The 18,870-nt window shown below is 43.5% G+C and overlaps 1 protein-coding gene across 2 annotated transcripts in view; it reads left to right on the forward strand.

Moving 5' to 3' along the window:
* psen1 (presenilin 1) overlaps positions 1 to 10,220 on the forward strand; it is an 81,377-nt gene extending 71,157 nt beyond the window's left edge. For both annotated transcript variants that reach the window (XM_041214989.1, XM_041214990.1), the window contains exon 11: positions 9,160 to 10,220. In XM_041214989.1, coding sequence (XP_041070923.1) covers positions 9,160 to 9,315 — 156 coding nt within the window. In that variant the 3' untranslated portion in view covers positions 9,316 to 10,220. The remainder of the gene's footprint in view (positions 1 to 9,159) is intronic.
* Positions 10,221 to 18,870: the final 8,650 nt, after the last annotated feature.

An 18,870-nucleotide genomic window follows, 5' to 3' on the forward strand; every position in this document is an offset into this window, starting at 1 on the left:
CGATCGAGGTATTCAAAACTGAATTGGATTGTTACCTTAAGAGAGAGAATGTGCAAGGTTACAGGGATAAGGCAGGGAAGTTGGACTAGGTGGAATGCTCCCTCAGAGAGCCAGTGCAGACTCAGTGGGCCGAATGGCCCCCTTCCGCATGTAGCGATACTGTGATACTTAATGATATAATATGGAGTGAAGGGGGGCATGTTAGAGATCTTTAAGATTATAAATTTTATTAAATTAGGGTAGATATAGAGGTGAGTTCATTTTTCAGTGGGACCAAAACAAGGGACCATAAATATAAGATAATCACTAATAAATCCAATGAGAAACTCAGGAGAAACGTATTTACCCAGAGTGGTGAGAATGTTGAAGAAAATAATCCCTGTCCCAATCTCACATTTGTTACAGTGTACAAGGAATAGTTGAGGCCAGTAGCATAAATGCATTTCAATGAAAACGAGAGGAATACATAAAGGAGAAAGAAATAGAATATGTTGACAGGGTTAAATGAAGGGTGGAGCATCAACACCATGGACCTGCTGTGCCACATGGCCTATTTGATTGATGTAGGACTCTGTAAGGTGCAGAATAAATACATTGTTTTTTGCTGACCTTGCAGACAGTACAGTGCAGATTCACCAGAATGATATAAGGGCTTAGAGGATTAAGTTATAAAGACTGGTTGCAAAAATTTGCCTTGTATTTTCTTGAGTTTAGATAATTGCGGAGTGATTTAATCAAGTTTTTTAAAATGATCAGAATATTTGTTACCATAGATATGGAGAAATTATTTTCTCTGGCTGGAGATTCCGGAGCAAGGGGGCATAACCTTAAAATTAAAGCTAGGCTATTCATGAGTGAAATCAGGAAGCAGTTTTTTCCAAAGTGTAGTGGAAATCTGGAGCTCTCTTTTCCCAAAGTGGATTCTGGGGGACAAATTGAAGCTTTCAAGAGTGACATTGATTTTTTGTCGGATAAGGGTATTAAAGGTTATGGAACAAAGGCAGGAATTGAGATGCAGATCAGCCATGGTTTTAATTGAATGGTGGAGCAGGCCCAAGGGGCTCATTGACCTCTTCATGTCTCTATAATTTCCTGTGTTCCTGACCTTTTTCTTTCTCATCGCCCTAATTTCCTTCAATACTTTTAAAAGTTCTTACCAAGAATGAGTAGGTAGCATGAATCTGGATCTCCCTCTGAACATACCCATGTTCACCTTATTCTAACTATTGTACTGATGGGTGCACCAGCACTTTATACAATTGCTATTTGTGAAATTCTCTTCAGAATTCCTTTCGTATAGAGTCAGCCACTTATGGCCCAGAAGGCAGTCCAGCAAGTCCATGCTGGCCCTCGACGGATCAATCCAGTCAGTCCCATTCATTCCTTAGCTCTGTAAGTTTATTTCCTTCAAGTGCCCGCCCAATTTCTTTTTGAAATCATTGATCACCTAGCTTCTAACACCCTCATGGGCAGCAAGTTCCAGATCATTAGCACTTGCTGTGCATATAAAACAAAATTTCTTCCTCGCATTCCCCTTGCATCTCTTGCCCAAAACTTTAAATCCATGCCTCCTAGTCCATGTGTTGCATCAGCTAATGGGAACAGCTATTTTTTGTATACCTTATCCAAATCTGTCATAATCTTGTACATCTCTATTAGATCTCCACTTAATCTCCTTTGCTGCAAGGAGAACAACCCCAGCCTCTCCAACCTAACCTTGCAGCTGAAATCCCCCATTCCTGGAACCATTCTGGTAAATCTCCCCTGCAACTGCTCAGGGGCTCTCATATCCTTCCTAAAGAACTGAATACAATGCCCTAGTTGTGGTCTGACCAGAGCTTTTTAAAGGTTTAGCATACATTCCCTGCTTTAGTACTTAATGCCTCAATTTATAAAGCCAAAGAACTGGTCCCAATGCCCTAAGAATCTGAAAACTTCCCTCCTGTACTCCATGCCTCAATGCAAGCATTGATCCTTATCTTCCTATTCCTTTGAGGTCCTACTTTTTAACCTCCTCCCTAGCTTCTAAAATTCTGATGGTAGGATCTCAATACCTGCCCTCTTAGTGTCATTGCTCCCAATGCATACCACAACTTCTGACTCTCTTCCCCATGCAAAATACTCTCCATCCTCTCAGTGATGTCCTTTACCCTGCCACCAGGGAGGTAACACATTATGCTGATGATTGCAGAAATGCCTGTCAGGCCCCCAAGTATGGAATCTCCTATAAAGATTGCATTTCTAAGCTTTGCTGTTCCCTCCTGTACGATCCCTTGCCCATTGGTGTCATGGTCTGGGCTGCGCTCCTTCAAGCTGTCATCACTTCCAGAATCTCCAATGCTGAGTACCTGATAGTGGCACACACCCTGAAGACTCCTGAACTTCTTGCCTGCTCCTACTTGATCCTACTTGACCACTCATCTACTATCCTGACCCCTCTCTGCCTCTGGGTGACCATCTCCTGGAAGGTAAGATCCAGGAAACAAACCTTCCTGATGCTCCGCAATGACTCCAGCTGCCCCTGGAGCTCGGAAATCTTGATCTGAAGCAGTTGGAGACATTTACTCCAAAAGTGATACCCCAAGACACATAAAGCTTCTGAAGTTCCCGCATGGAGTAGGAATTGCAAGCATCAGAACTCAGATCCCCATCTGTGATTTAAAACAAACCCTCTCTTTGCTCTTTAACAATCTAGTTAATGTCATGTTTAAACTATTAATTTTAATAAATGCATCTAGACCTGCTCTGTGCTCATACTTTTGTTAATTCATTGTTATCCTTAACCCATCCCAGTTCAAATTTTTAATTTGCCAACTCCTATTTTGATCAAATGCTCAAGTTTAGAGATAAAAGTATTCGCAAATGTGTCATTTAACGGCTAACTTGTGATGTCACTATTTTTCTTCTAACGTGGTCAGTCTGCTCTTTTATCCTCCTGCTGGTCTCACTGTGCTCTAACTCACAGTCCTGATGTTGCTGCTTAGAGTCATAGAGGTCCACATAGAGGTCCCCTCGAGTCTGCGCCGGTCAAACAAGTACCTAACTATTCTAATCCCATTTTCCAGCACTAGGCCCATAGCCTTGTATGCCATGGCATCGCAAGTGTGCATCCAAATACTTCTAAATGTTATCAGGGTTTCTGCTCCTACCACCCTTTCAGGTAGTGAGTTCCAGATTCCCAGCACCCTTGGCAAAAAAATTCTTCCTAACATCCCCTCTTAACCTCCTGCCCCTTACCTTAAATCTATGCTCCCTGGTTATTGATCCCTCCATCAAGAGGAAAAGTTCCTCCCTGTCTACTCTATCGATGCCCCTCATAATTTTTAACACCTCAAATCATGTCCCCCTCAATCTCCTCAGCTCCAGGGAAAATAACCCCAGTCTATCCAATCTCCCCTCATAATTAAAACTCCCCAGCCCAGGCAACATCCTGGTAAATTTCCTCTGTGCACTCTCTAGTGCAATCACATCCTTTCTGTAATGCGGTTTCCAGAACTGCACGCATACTGTAGCTGTGGCCTAACCAGCATTTTATACAGTTCCAGCATAACCTCCCTGCTCTTATATTCTATGCCTCCGCTAATAAAGGCAAGTATCCCATATGCCTTCTTAACCACCTTATTTACCTTTTCCGCTAACTTAAGGGACCGGTGGACATGCACACCAAGGTCCCTTTAATCCTCGGTACTTCCCAGGATCCTACCATTCATCATGTATTCCCATGCCTTGTTTGTCCTACCCAAGTGCATTACCTCACATTTATCTGGATTAAATTCTGATAGCCCATCTGACCAGCCCATCTATATCCTCCTGTTAATCTAAGGCTATCCTCCTCAGTATTTACCACCCCACCAATTTTCCTGTCATCCGCGAACTTACTGATCAACCCTCCTACATTCAAGTCTAAATCGTTGATATATACCACAAATAACAAGGGACACAACACCGATCCTTGTGCAACACCACTGGACACAGGCATCCAGTCATAAAAATACCCCTCGACCATCACTCTCTGCTTCCTGCCACTCAGCCAATTCTGGATCCAAGTTGCCTTGGATCCCACGGACTCTTAACTTCGTTATCAGTCTCCCATGCGGGACCATATCAAAAGACTTGTTGGAGTCCAAGTAGACTATGTCAAATGCATTGCCCTCATCTACACACCTGGTCACCTCTTCGAAATATTCAATCAAATTGGTCAGACATAACCTCCCCTTAACAAAACCGTGCTGACTGTCCTTGATTAATCCCTGCCTCTCCAAGTGTAGATTAATTCTGTCCCTCAGAATTGCTTCCAATAGTTTCCCCACCACTGACGTTAGACTGACTGGCCTGCAGTTCCCTGATTTCTCCATTCTTGAATAATGGTACCACATTGGCTGTCCTCCAGTCCTCTGGACCTCTCTTGTGGCCGGAGAGGTATTGAAAATTATTGGCAGCGCCCCTGCAATCTCCTCCCTTGCCTCACCCAACAGTCTGGGATACATTTCACCTGTCCTGGAGATTTATCTACTTTTAAGCCTGCCAAACCACTTAGAACCTCGTCCCTTTCTGTGCTAATTTCTTTAATTATATCACAGTCTTTCTGTTTGTTTTCCATACCCACGCTGTCCCTCTTACTTGTGAATGATGACACAAAGTATCATTTAGAATCCTACCTATGTCTTCCGGCTCCACACACAAATTGCCACTATGGTCCTTAATGGGCCCTACTCTATCCCTAGTTATCCTCTTACACTTAATGTACTTGTAAAATAACTTTGGATTTTCCCTTATTTTACCTGCCAATGTTTTTTCTTGCTTCCTTTTTGTTCTTCTAACTTCCCTTTTAAGTTGCCCTCTAAACATTCTATATTCTGCTGTTCTGAGTCCTCGGTCTCTGCCATAAGCCTCCCCTTTTCTCTTTATCCAATCCCGTATATCCCTCAACATCCAGGGTTTCCTGGATTTGTTGGTCCCACCCTTTGTCTTTACTAGAATATGTTGGCCCTGTACTATCCCTATTTCCTTCTTGAATGAGTCCCACTGCTCTGACGCAGATTTACCTAAAAGTAACTGCTCCCATTCCACTCTGGCCAAATCATATCTGAGCTTATTAAAATCGGCCTTCCCCCGATTTAGAACTCTTGATTTCTGGCCCATCCTTGTCCTTTTCCATAACAACCTTGAATCTAACTGAGTTATGAACACTCTCTGCAAAATGCTCCCCCCGATACCTCTACCACTTGTCCGGCTTCATTCCCTAAAATTAAGTCCAGGACTGCCCAATCTCTTGTAGGACCTTCTATGTACTGGCTTAAAGAGCTCACCTGGATGCATTTTAAGAATTCCGCTCCCTCTAAACCTATCACACTATGACTAACCCAGTTAATGTTGGGGAAGTTGAAATCCCCTACTATTTTTACGATTCTCTGAAATTTGCCTACATATCTTCTCTTCTATTTCTCCCTGACTGTTGGGGGCCTATACTACTCTCCCAGCAATGTGATTGCTCCTTTTTTGTTTTTAAGTTCTATGGCTTCATTTAAGGAGCCTTCTAAGATTTCATCCCTCCTCACTGCTGTAATTGATTCCTTAATCAATATTGCAATAGCCCCTCCTCTTTCACCTCCTTGTCTCACCTGAAGACATTGTATCCTGGAATATTGAGCTGTCAATCCTGCCCCTCTCTCAACTATGCCTCTGTGACAGTAATAACATCATACTTCCATGTGTTAATTTGTGCCCTCAACTCATCTGCCTTGTTCGTCAGACTCCTTGCATTAAAATAAATACCATCCAACCTTGCCAAACTCCCTTGTGCCTTAACTGACCTATAATTTCTATACCTTCCAGACTCACTTGCTCTCTCTTCTAACTTTGGATGTGCATCTATCCCTGCTGAACCTCCTCTCAGGATCCCATCCCCCTGCCAAGCTAGTTTAAACCCTCCCCAACAGCACTAGCAAACCTCCCCACAAGGATGCTGGTCACATCCTGGTTCAGGTGCAACCAATCCGCCTTGTACAGGTCTCACCGCCCCCAGAAATGGTCCCAATGTCACAGAAATCTAAAGCCTTCCCTCCTGCACCATCTCTCCAGCCACACATTCATCTGGACTAACCTCCTATTTCTATACTCATTAGTGCATGGCACCAAAAGTAATCCAGGGATTACTACCTTTGAGGTCCTGTTTTTTAATCTGCTTCCTAGCTCCCTAAATTCTGCTTGCAGGATCTCATCCCTCCTACCTATGTCGTTGGTACCAATATGTGCCACGATCTCTGTCTGTTTGCCCTCCCCCTTTAGAATGCCCTGCAGCCGTTCAGTGACATCCTTGACCCTGGCACCAGGGAGGCAACATACCATCCGGGAGTCACGTCTACGGCCGTAGAAACGCCTGTCTGTTCCCCTTACTATTGAGCCTCCTATCACTATTGCTGTTCCCCTCTTTTTCCACCCCCACCCCCAGTGCCATGAGCGTGGCTGCACCACCCTCCCAGAGGAACCGTCACTCTCACCATTTTCCAACACACAAAAACGGCTCTCGAGCGAGATGCACTCTGGGGATTCCCTGACTAGCTGCCTGACATCCTTCTTCTGAATGGTCACCGATTCCTTCTCTGTCTGCACTTCCATAAGCTGTGGGGTGACCACATCTAAAAGCGTGCTATCCACGAAACTCTCAGCCTCGCGGATGCACCTCACTGCCTCCAGCTGCCGCTCAAGCTCCGAAACCCAGAGCTCAAGTAGCTGGAGCCGGTGGCACTTCCTGCACATGTGGTTGGTCTTCCCACATGTTGCAGGCAGTACATAACACGGGACTGAGCTGCCCCGCCATACCTCTAGTTGAAAAATAACCCTTTAAGTTAAATACAGTTTTAAAAAAAAAAGTTAAATTATTTATGTACTTTAAATAAAATCTAGAACTCTTACCTTAGTTTAATCTATTTTAAATTGGAGAAAAACACCTACTACTCACCAATCAGCTCTCACCTTTGTGCTGACGTCACTTTTTGAAGCTTCCCCAAATTTGCGTTGGCTCAGATTTCTCCACTGCTCTCTCCCGCTGTCTTGTGATGTCACTCTTGTTATATTTAACAAGAACTGACTGCAGGATGCTCTTACCAGACTGCTTCACCGTGATGCTGACTGCAGGACACAGTTCCCAGACTGCTTCACTGCGATGCTGACGACAGGACACTCTTCCCAGACTGTTTCACTGCGATGCTGACTGCAGGACACTCTTCCCAGACTGCTTTACCATGATGCTGACTGCAGGAAATTCTTCCCAGCCTTCCCTGATTCTCAGTCCTGATGCTGCCACTTGTTCATCCTCCCGCTGGTCTCACTGTGCACTCGCTCTCAGTCCTGATGCTGCTGCTTGTTTATCCACCTGCTGGTCTCTCTGTGCTCTGACTCTCAATCCTGACGCTGCTGCTTGTTTATTCGCCTGCTGGTCTCTGCTCTCACACTCAGTCCATATACTGCCGCTCATTTATTCTGCCACTGGTCTCAGTGCTCTCACTCTGTCCTAATGCTGCCACTTGTTTATCCTACCCCTGCTTTCACTGTGATCTCACTCTCAGCCCTTATTCCTCCGCTTTTTTACCTTTCTGCTGATCTTGCTATGTCACAGAATCACAGTGCAGAAGAGGCCCTTCAGCTCATCAAGTCTGCACAGACACGTGAGAAACACCTCACCTACCTACCTAATCCCATGTACCAACACTTGGCCCATAGCTTTAAATGTTATGACATACCAAGTGCTCATCCAGGTACTTTTTAAAGGATGTGAGGCAACCCGCCTTCACCACCCTCCCAGGCACTGCGTTCCAGACCGTCACCACCCTCTGGATAAAAAAGATTTTCCTCTCATCCCTCCCTAAACCTCCTGCCCCTCACCTTGAACTTATGTCCCCTTGTGACTGACCCTTCAACTAAGGGGAACAGCTGCTCCCTATCCACCCTGTCCATGCCCTTCATAATCTTGTACACCTCGATCAGGTCACCCCTCAGTCTTCTCTGCTCCAACGAAAACAGTCCAAGTCTACCAACCTCTCTTCATAACTTAAATGTTTCACCCCAGGCAACATCCTGGTGAATCTCCTCTGCACCCCCTCCAGTGCAATCACATCCTTCCTATAATGTGGTGACCAGAACTGCGTACAGCACTCCAGCTGTGGCCTCGCCAAAGTTCTATACAACTCCAACATGACCTCTCTACTTTTGTAATCTATGCCTCGATTGATAAAGGCAAGTGTCACCACCCCACTAACGTGCCCCTCTGCCTTCAGAGATCTGTGGACACACACACCAAGGCCCCTTTGTTCCTCAGAACTTCCTAGTGCCATGCAGTTCATTGAATACTTGCTTGTCAAATTACTCCTTCCAAAGTGTATCACCTCACACTTTTCAGGGTTAAATTCCATCTGCCACTTATCTGCCCATTTGACCATCCCGTCTATATCTTCCTGTAGCCCAAGACATTCAACCTCACTGTTAACCACCCAGCCAATCTTTGTGTCATCTGCAAACTTACTAATCCTACCCTTCACATAGTCATCCATGTTGTTTATATAAATGACAAATAATAGGGGACCCAGCACAGATCCCTGTGGTATGCCACTGGACACTGGCTTCCAGTCACTAAAGCATCCTTCTGTCATCACCCTCTGTCTCCTACAACTAAGCCAATTTTGAATCCACCTTATCATTACCCTGTATCCCATGTGCATTTGCCTTCTTTATAAATCTCCCATGTGGGACCTTGTCAAAGACTTTGCTGAAATTAATATAAACTACATCAACTGCACTACTCTCATCTACACACCTGGTCACCTCAAAAAATTCAATCAAATTTGTTAGGCATGACCTCCTTCTGACAAAGCCATGCTGACTATCCCTGATCAAACCTTGCCCCTCCAAGTGGAGATAGATACTCTCCTTCAGAACATTCTCCGATGTGGTTGGCTGGGATTCGGGTTGAAAGTATCTTGTTGCCCCCCCCGCCACTTCACCATCAAGCACACCACTTCAGCTAACCAAAATGTGGAATTTAATGCTTTTAATCTGAATAAACTAAGACGGCTTGTTCTCCTTTTTCTGTGTTTTATTTTTGGGGAGGGGCTTGGGAGGAAATATCCAAAATTAATAATCTGCCTCCTCTTTGTGTTCCAGGGTTTGTGCCTTACGCTCCTGCTGCTTGCCATCTTTAAGAAGGCTTTACCAGCACTTCCAATCTCTATCACATTTGGGCTAGTTTTCTACTTTGCTACAGATAACCTGGTCCGTCCATTCATGGACCAACTTGCTTTATATCAGTTTTATATATAGTTTTTTTTGGAATGTGTTTCCAAGATGTACTGTAAGTATTCATGCTGAGCACTGGAAAAGAGACTTTTTTGTAATTGGTATAATCTATCTGAAGTAGAGAACAATAAAGCTCTGTGGAACCTGTGTGGATTATAATTACCTGCTGAATTTGTTGTGTTTCTAATCCGATTAATGCCAGTGCACAATTCTGAAGTCAGCCAGCCTTGTCTCTGCGGGACTGGTTGCGGTTTTAACACCACAAATGCATTTCTACTGAGATGTAAGAGGGCCAAAGCAAAGAATTGCAAGCTGCTTTGGTGAAAAGTTCAGCACAGCCTTTCTCTGGATGTGACATTTCTGTAAATAATGTTACAATGCAATGAAAACAAACTGTTTCCATTCAGTTTCCAGAATGTTTTTTAGTTTGCAAAGTTATTATGTAAAAGATTTTTGTATTATCAAGAAAGTTTTCCATACTGGTGGTGGCCCCCTTAAGTAAACACCTCTTGAATAAACACACCATGAACTTTACTTCACCCTGAATTGAACTTTTCTTCCCCAAATTAATGGTTAAAGGAACACCAGCATACTTTTGAAATAAAAATAGGAAATGCTGGAAACATTCAGCAGGTCAGTTAGTGGAGAGAGCAAGGAAGGGTTAAAATTCCAGGTCGATGACTGGGTGTCCTGAATGTTTCCTAGCATTTTGTATTTATTGCAGATTTCCAGCAACTGTGATGTTTTGCTTTTTGTACTTTTTTTTAAAGAAGTTGATGTGAATCAGAAACTGTGAGTTTTGTGATGTTTTGAGAAATGCACACAAATATATTGAATCTTTTAAAAAAACATTTGGGTTCTTTAGGAAAATCACTTGGATTTCCTTCTGGGTTCCTGACCAGCAATTAAAAGTTAGTGATATACTGTAAGTTTGCCTCTTGCTGCCTTCTTTCTGTGACCAAGGCCTATTGTATAATTGGGAGGGGGGGTGAAATGGGAGTCAGCATGAAATCACCCATGGCACATCTTACATTTTCCACAAGACTTGAGGGTGACATGAAATCTAATCGGTGTGTTTAAAATGGTTAGAGCATTCAGTAGGATAAACAGAACTGTTTCCTCCCATGTGGGGATCCAGAACAGGTCAGCATAACCTTAAAATTAGAGCCAGGCCATTCAGGATCGATATCAGACACAGTCAAACCTAACAAATCATTTTACAGCTAATGTCCCAGATTCCACCATCACCATTTCCGGATATATCCTGTCCCATTGGCAGGATAGAGCCACCAGAGGCGTTAGCACAGTGGAATTAAGTCAGGATGGTGGATCCCAGAGGGTCATTGATGTTGACTCAGGACACTATGAAGTCTTGTGGCATCAGGTCAAACATGGGCAAGGAAACCCCTTGCTGATTACTACCGAAGTTTTATCCTCGGTTGATGAATTCATATTCTTCCATATTGAACACCACTTAGAAGAAGCACTGAGACAAGTAAGGACACAGAATGTGCCCTTGATGTGGGACTTCAATGTCAATCACCAAAAGCACCTCAGTAGCACCACTGACTGAGCTGGCCAATTCTTGAAGGACATGTCAGCTGGACTGGGCCTGGGGAAAGTGGAGAGAGAACCAAAAAGAATAAACAATTTAACCTTGCCCTCACCAACCTACCTGTTGTAGATGCATCTGTCCACGACACTATTGGTAGGATGACTGTGGGCCTTTTGGGGACGAAGCCCTGCCTTAACACAACGAAGGCTGTCCTTTGTGGTGTGGCATTATCACTGTGCTAAATGGATAGCTTCAGAACAGATCCAGCAGCTCAAAAGTGGGTATCCATGTGGCACTGTGAGCCATCAGCAGCAACTTGTCAGATTTTGAAGCAGCCTGTGCCTGCATGTAACAAGATAAGAGCAAAGTTCAGGCTTGACCATCTGCCCTTGACATTCAATTACATTACCGTCGCTGAATCCCCCACAGTCAATGTACTGGGATTACCTTTGACCTGAAACTTAACTGGACTGGCCATATAAACGCTGAGGTAACAAGAGTAAAAGATGTATGTGTGTTGGAAGCAGTTCAGAGAAGGTTTACTAGACTAATACCAGGAATGGATGGGTTGTCTTGAGGAAAGGTTGGACAGGTTAGACTAGTATCAACTGGAATTTAGAAGAGTAAGAGGTGACTTGATTGAAACCTTTTCAGTTCCAGAGGGGTCTTGACAGTGTGGATGTGGAGAGGATGTTTCCTCTTGTGGGAGAATCTAGAACTAGGGGTCACTATTTAAAGATAAGGGGTTGCTCATTTTAGACAGACTAGGAGAATTTTTTTCTAAGGTTAGTGAGTCTTTGGAACTCTCTTCCTCAAAAGGTGGTGGAAGCAGAGTCTTTCAATATCTTTTAAAGCAGAGCCGGATAGATTCTTGATTAACAAGGGGTGAACGGTTATCGGGGGTAGGCAGGAATGTGGTGTTGATGCTACAATCAGATCAGCTGTGATCTTATTGAATTGTGGGGCAGCTTCGAGGGGCTGAGTGGCCTACTCCTAATTTGTATGTTCACATGTATGAGTAGGTCAGAGGCTAGGAATTGTATATTCCAGGTGTTTAAGATACTGTAGAGTGAGTTGTTTTACTATCCAAGGGGTGGGTAATGATCTAATCATAGGACAAAACATTGTATAGCCTGAAGCGGGTTGGGGAATGTTCTGCAATTATTCACCAGACCCCACCACCTCAAGCCAAGAAGCTCCAGGGCACAAGGAACCTGCTAATCAAGCAATGGTAAGTTTAGGGCTCAAACTTCACAATGTCCTCCTTTCATAAAGTTTAAGATCATTTCAAAGTATTTTGGGCTCATTCTCAACATTATTATCCCTTTTGCTGAAAATTTCAAGCTTAATCCAACTCTGTGCTGCTGTTAAATTTGCTTTAAAATATTGATTTTGCCACCTCCTGTTCCACCTTCCGTTAGAGAAAGGAAGAGAATTAAGAACTTTGTAGAGCAGACTCTTCTTTCACCTTTCCCCGTGGGTATTACCTGGCTGGTCTGAATTCTTTCTGATTCTGTAACCCCTACAAAATACACCTCCTGCATCATTAGTACAAATGTTTTTTTGTAGTGTAAATGAATCCTTGGAGAAGCAGCGATGGCCCATGACAACATGGTCCTGTTGAAAACAGCAAGAAGTCAGTATGTATGGTGGATGTACAGAATTTAAACTGTTAAGTTTTGCTTAGAGCCTAAATGTTAAATTCCAGTTTTTGAATGGGGTACTATGTACTTATCGGGTTATTGATGGACACTGTCAAAAACACACACAGCACATTTTCACATATGATTGTTGGGTTCTCAATGTGTAAAATACAGGTGCAAGACTGCTTTATCCAGACTGCTTAGTATGCCTGTTCTAAGAAGCCAGATATCCACTGTCCTCTTCCTTTGTGACTTGGAGGAGATTATAGTTTATAGTAACAGTGGCTTATAACAACCCATATTTTAGCAAAGAGCTACATCAATCAGCTGTGTCTTTTGGGCATCAGACCAGAAGATAGATCATAATCTTGGTCACAGTCACTGAGAGGATGGATTTTACAAGTTGAGTCTGAGAGGCTCTAACAACATGTGTAAATAATTGGGTTCACCATCCAAATAAAGAATACACTAGATTTAGAAAGGCTGTGGGTGACTCCAATTGTTTATTGGTAATTTTCATTTTACCTACTTTTTTGCTTGTCTTCTATCTCTGTTCTTTCCTTTAACAAGGGGCAATCAGGTTTTATGGGAAATTCCTCCCCAGTATTCATGGGATTAAAAGGGAAGTAGCAGTCTGGATATAAAATTGGTCAAGAGACTGAAAACTGTTCGGGGGTAGGCAGGAATGTGGTGTAGATGCTACAATCAGATCAGCTGTGATCTTATTGAATTGTGGGGCAGCTTCGAGGGGCTGAGTGGCCTACTCCTAATTTGTATGTTCATATGTATGAGTAGGTCAGAGGCTAGGAACAGTTTTTAGTCTCTTGACCAACTTTATATCCAGACTGCTACTTCCCTTTTAATCCCATGAATACTGGGGAGGAATTTCCCATAAAACCTGATTGCCCCTTGTTAAAGGAAAGAACGGAAATAGAAGACATGCAAAAAAGTAGGTAAAATTAAAATTACCAATAAACAATTAGAGTCACCCACAGCCTTTCTAAATCTAGTGTATTCTTTATTTGGATGGTGAACAGTTGTTTTTCAAATTGGAGGGTGGCATACAATGATCTCACCCAAGGACTTGTATTAGGACCACTGCTGTTTTGTACATATTAATGATCTACACTTGTATACATAGGTCATAATTTTAAAGTTTACAGAACCTTGAAATGTAAATGGTGAGTAGGATAGTACTTTAGGAGGACATAGACTGGTGAAACTGGCAGACACGTGGTGAATACAATTTTACAAGGCAAAATGATGCTTTTCAGTGGGAAGAGTAAAGAAAGGCAATATAAAACTAAATGGTCAAATTTGAAAGGGGTGCAGGAACAGAGGGACTTGGGTGTTTATGGACACAAATCTTTGAAGGTGGCAAGGCAGATTAAGGAGACTTTTTTAAAAATAGCCTTTGGGATCCTTCGCTTAAGGTGAGTACAAAAGCACAAAGGTTATGATGAACCTTTATAAACCACTGGTTAGGAATCTAGCTGAAATATTTTGTCCAACTTTTGACACTACAAGTTAGGAAGGATGTCAAGGCCTTGGAATAGGTGCACAGGAGATTTTACTAGAGTGAGAAAGTGCCAAAGTGCTGTAATATACCTTTAAGGAGGAAAAAACAGGTGAACTGAGGCTATAGTTGGGACACATGGGCAGAATTTTCTGCCCTGTGGGTGGCCGCGCACCTGACCCGAACGGGCGTAAAATAGCGCACAACGATGTCATCGTGCACTTGCATATTTCGGCTAGCAGGGGCACACGAGTTGGCAGCACGCCCGCTGACAATTAAAGACATTAATTTAATAATTGAAAGATTTATCGCTGCCCGTCCAACCCTACTTTCTGAGAGAATTTTTTTTGAGTAAAAGAATTATATTAGCTATTTTCCAACCTAATGGAACCTTCCCCAAATCTAGTGAATTTTGGAAAATTAAAACCAATGCACCAACTATCTCACCAGCTACTTCTTTTAAGACCCTAAGGTGAAATCCATCAGGACCCAGGGACTTGTCAACCCATAATTCCAACAATTTGCTCTGTACCACTTTCCTGGTGATTGTAATTTTCAGTTCCTCCCTTCCAATTCCTGATTTATGGCTATTTCTGGGATGATACTTAGAGTCATTGAGGTCCACAGCATAGAAAAAGGCCCTTCGGCCCATCAAGTCTGCACCAGTCAAACAAGTAGCTGACTATTCAAATCCCATTTTCCAGCACCAGGCCCATAGCTTGTATGCCATGGCATCGCAAGTGCACATCTAAATACTTCTTAAATGTTATGAGGGTTTCTGCCTCTACTACCCTTTCAAGCAGTGAGTTCCAGATTCCCACCACCCTCTGGGTGAAAAAATTCTTCCTCACGTCCTCTCCAAACCTCCTGCCCCTTACCTTAAATCTATGTCCCCTGGTTATTGATCCTCCACAAAGGGGATAAGTTCCTTCCTGTCTACCCTATCTATGCCCCTCATAATTTTAGACACCTCAATCATGTCCCCCACTCAATTTCTTCTGCTCCAGGGAAAATAACCCCAGTCTATCAAATCTTTCATTTTAAAAAAAACTGTCCGACCCAGACAACATCCTGGTAAATCTCCTCTGCGCACTCTGTGCAATCACATCCTTCCTATAATGTGGATTCTAGAACTGCATGCAATACTCTAGCTGTGGCCTAACCAACGTTTTATGCAGTTCCAGCATAACCTCCCTGCTCTTATATTCTATGCCTCAGCTAATAAAGGCAAGTATCCCATATGCAATCTTAACCACCATATTAACCTGTCCCACTATCTAAAGGGACTGGTGGACATGCACACCAAGGTCCCTCTGATCGGTACTTCCCAGGGTCCTAGCATACATCGTGTATTCCTGCCCAAGTACATCACCTCACACTTATCTGGATTAAATTCCATTTGCCACTGATCAACCCATCTGACTAGCCCGTCTATATCCCCCTGTAATTTAAAGCTATCCTCCTCACTATTTACCGCCCCACCAATTTTCATGGCATCCGCGAACTTACTGATCAACCCTCCTGCATTCAAGTCTAAATTGTTGATATATACCACAAACAGCAAGAGACCCAACATCGATCCCTGTGGAACTTCACTAGACACAGGCATCCAGTCACAAAAACACCCCTCTGCTTCCTACCACTGAGCCAATTCTGGATCCAATTTGCCAAATTGCCTTGGATCCCATGGGCTCTTACCTTCGTTATCTGTCTCCCATGCAGGACCATATCAAAAACCTTGTTGAAGTCCAAGTAGAGACTATGTCAAATGCATTGCCCTCATCTAACACCTGGTCACCTCTTCGAAAAATTCAGTCAAATTGGTCAGACATGACCTCCCCTTAACAAATTCATGCTGACTGTTCTTGATTAATCCCTGCCCCTCCAAGTGTAGATTAATTCTGTCGCTCAGAATTGCTTCCAATAGTTTCCCCACCACTGAGGTTAGACTGACTGGTCTGTATTTCCCTGGTTTATCCCTTCCTCCATTATTGAATAATGGTACCACACTGGCTGTCCTCCAGTCCTCTGGACCTCTCCTGTGGCCAGAGAGGTATTGAAAATTATTGGCAGCGCTCCTGCTATCTCCTCCCTTAACTCATTCAACAGGCTGGGATACATTTCATCCAGGCCTGGAGATTTATCTACTTTTAAGCCTGCAAGACCACTTAGAACCTCCCTGCTTTCTTTGCTAATTTCTTTGATTATACCACAGTCCTTGTGCCTAATTTCCATACCCACGTCGTACCTCTCACTTGTGAACACTGACACAAAGTATTCATTTAGAACCCTACCTATGTCTTCCAGCACCACACACAAATTACCATTCTGGTCCTAAATGAGCCCTACTCTTTCCCTAGTTACCCTCTTACTCTTAATGTGCTTGTAAAATAACTTTGAATGTTCCTTTATTTTACCTGCTAATGTTTTCTCATGCCCCTTTTTTGCTCTCTTAATTTCCTTTTTAAGTTCCTCCCTAAACATTCTATACTCCTCTAGGGCTTCTGCTGTTTTGAGCCCTCAATATCTGCCAAAAGCCTCCCATTTTCTCTTTATCCAATCCTGTATATCCCAGGGTTCCCTGGATTTGTTGGTCCCACCCTTTATCTTTATTGGAATACGTTGGTCCTGTATTCTCCATATTTCCTTCTTGAATAAGCCCCACTCTGATGCAGATTTAGCTAAAAGTAGCTGCACTCTGGCCAAATCATATCTGATCTTATTAAAATCGGCCTTCCCTCAATTTAGAACTCTAATTTCTGGCCCAATCTTGTCCTATTCCATAACAACCTTGAATCTAATGGAGTTATGATCACTATCTACAAAATGCTCCCCCACTGATACCTCTACCGCTTACCTGGCTTCATTCCTAAAATTAAACCCAGGACCTTCTACGTACTGGCTTAAAAACCTCTCTTGGATGCATTTTAAGAATTCCGCTCCCTCTAAACCCATCACACTATGACTAACCCAATTAATGATGGGGAAGTTGAAATCCCCCACAATTACTACCCTATTATTTTTACACTTCACTGAAATTTGCCTACATATCTGCTCTTTTATTTCTCTCTGACTGTTTGGGGGCCTGTAGTACACTCCCAGCAATGTGATTGCTCCTTTTTTGTTTTTAAGTTCTACCCACATGGCTTCATTTGAGGAGTCTTCTAAGATGTCATCCCTCCTTACTGCTGTAATTGATTCCTTGATCAATATTGCGATACCCCCTCTTTTACCTCCTTCCCTATCTTGCCTGAAGACCCTATATCCTTGAATATTGAACTGCCAATCCTGTCCCTCTCTCAACCATGTTTCTGTGACAGCAATGACATCATACTTCCATGTGTTAATTTGTGCCCTCAAATCATCTGCCTTGTTCATCAGACTCCTTGCTTAATGCAAAGGATAATAATAAATACTGTTCAACCTTGCCAACCTCCCTTATGCCTTAACTGACCTATAATTTCTCTGCCTTCCAGACTCACTTGCTCTCTCTTCTAATTCTGGCTGTGCATCTATCCCTGCTGAACGTCCTCTCAGGATCCCACCCCCTGTCAAGTTAATTTAAACTCTCCCCAACAGCAGTAGCAAACCTCCCCGCAAGGATGTTGTTCGCATTCTGGTTCAGGTGCAACCAGTCTACCTTGTACAGGTCTCACCACCCCCATTATTGGTCCCAATGGCACAGAAATCTAAAGCCCCCCCCCCCCCCCCCCCCCCCCCCTCCGTCCTGCACCATCTCTCCAGCCACACATTCATCTGGACTAACCTCTATACTCACTAGCACGAGGCACCGGAAGTAATCCAGAGATTACTACCTTTGAGGTCCTTTGTTTTAATCTGTTTCTTAGCTCCCTAAATTCTATTTGCAGGACCTCATCCCTCTCTCTACCTATGTCATTGGTACCAATATGTGCCACGATCTCTGTCTGTTTGCCCTCCCCCTTTAGAATGCCCTGCAGCCGTTCAGTGATATCCTTGACCCTGGCACCAGGGAGGCAACATACCATATTGGAGTCATGTGTACGGCCACAGAAACGCCTGTCTGTTCCCCTTATTATCGAGTCTCCTACTACTATTGCTCTTTCCCTATTTTTCCTCTCCCCACCATGCAGCTGAGCCACTCACAGTGCCATGACCGTGGCTGCACTCCCCAGAGGAACCGTCACTCTCATCGTTTTCCAACACGGAAACATGATTCTCGAGCAAAATGCACCCTGGGGATTTCCTGACTACCTGCCTGACATCCTTCTTCTGACTGATGGTCACCCATTCCCTCTCTGTCTGCACTTCTGTAAGCTGTGGGGTGACCACATCTAAAAGTGTGCTATCCACAAAACTCCCAGCCTCGTGATGCACTTCAGCGCCCCCAGCTGCTGCTCAAGCTCCAAAACTTAGAGCTCAAGTAGCTGCAGCTGGTGGCACTTCCTGCACACATGGTTGGCCAGAGCGCAAGGAGCATCTAGGACTTCCCACATGTTGCACGCAGCACATAACACAGGACTGAGCTGCCCTGTTATGCCTCTAGTTGAAAAAAAACCCTTACTTTAAGTTAAATATAGTAAAAAAGCCTTAAATTATTTATGTACTTTAAATAAAAACTAGAACTCTTAACTTTCCTTAGCTTAATCTATTTTAAATTGGAGAAACACTTACCCACTACTCACCAATCAGCTCTCACCTTTGTGCTGACGTCACTTTTTGAAGCTTCCTCGCGTTGGTTCTGATCTCTCCACTGCTCTCTCAAGCTGTTATTTTCAACAAGAACTGACTACTGGACACACTTCCCAGACTGCTTCACCGCAATGCTGACTGGAGGACGCTCTTCCCAGATTGCTTCACAGCGACGCTGACTGCAGGACACTTTT

The sequence above is a fragment of the Carcharodon carcharias genome, chromosome 20 (genome assembly GCF_017639515.1).
Source record: "Carcharodon carcharias isolate sCarCar2 chromosome 20, sCarCar2.pri, whole genome shotgun sequence".
Lineage (NCBI taxonomy): Eukaryota > Metazoa > Chordata > Chondrichthyes > Lamniformes > Lamnidae > Carcharodon > Carcharodon carcharias.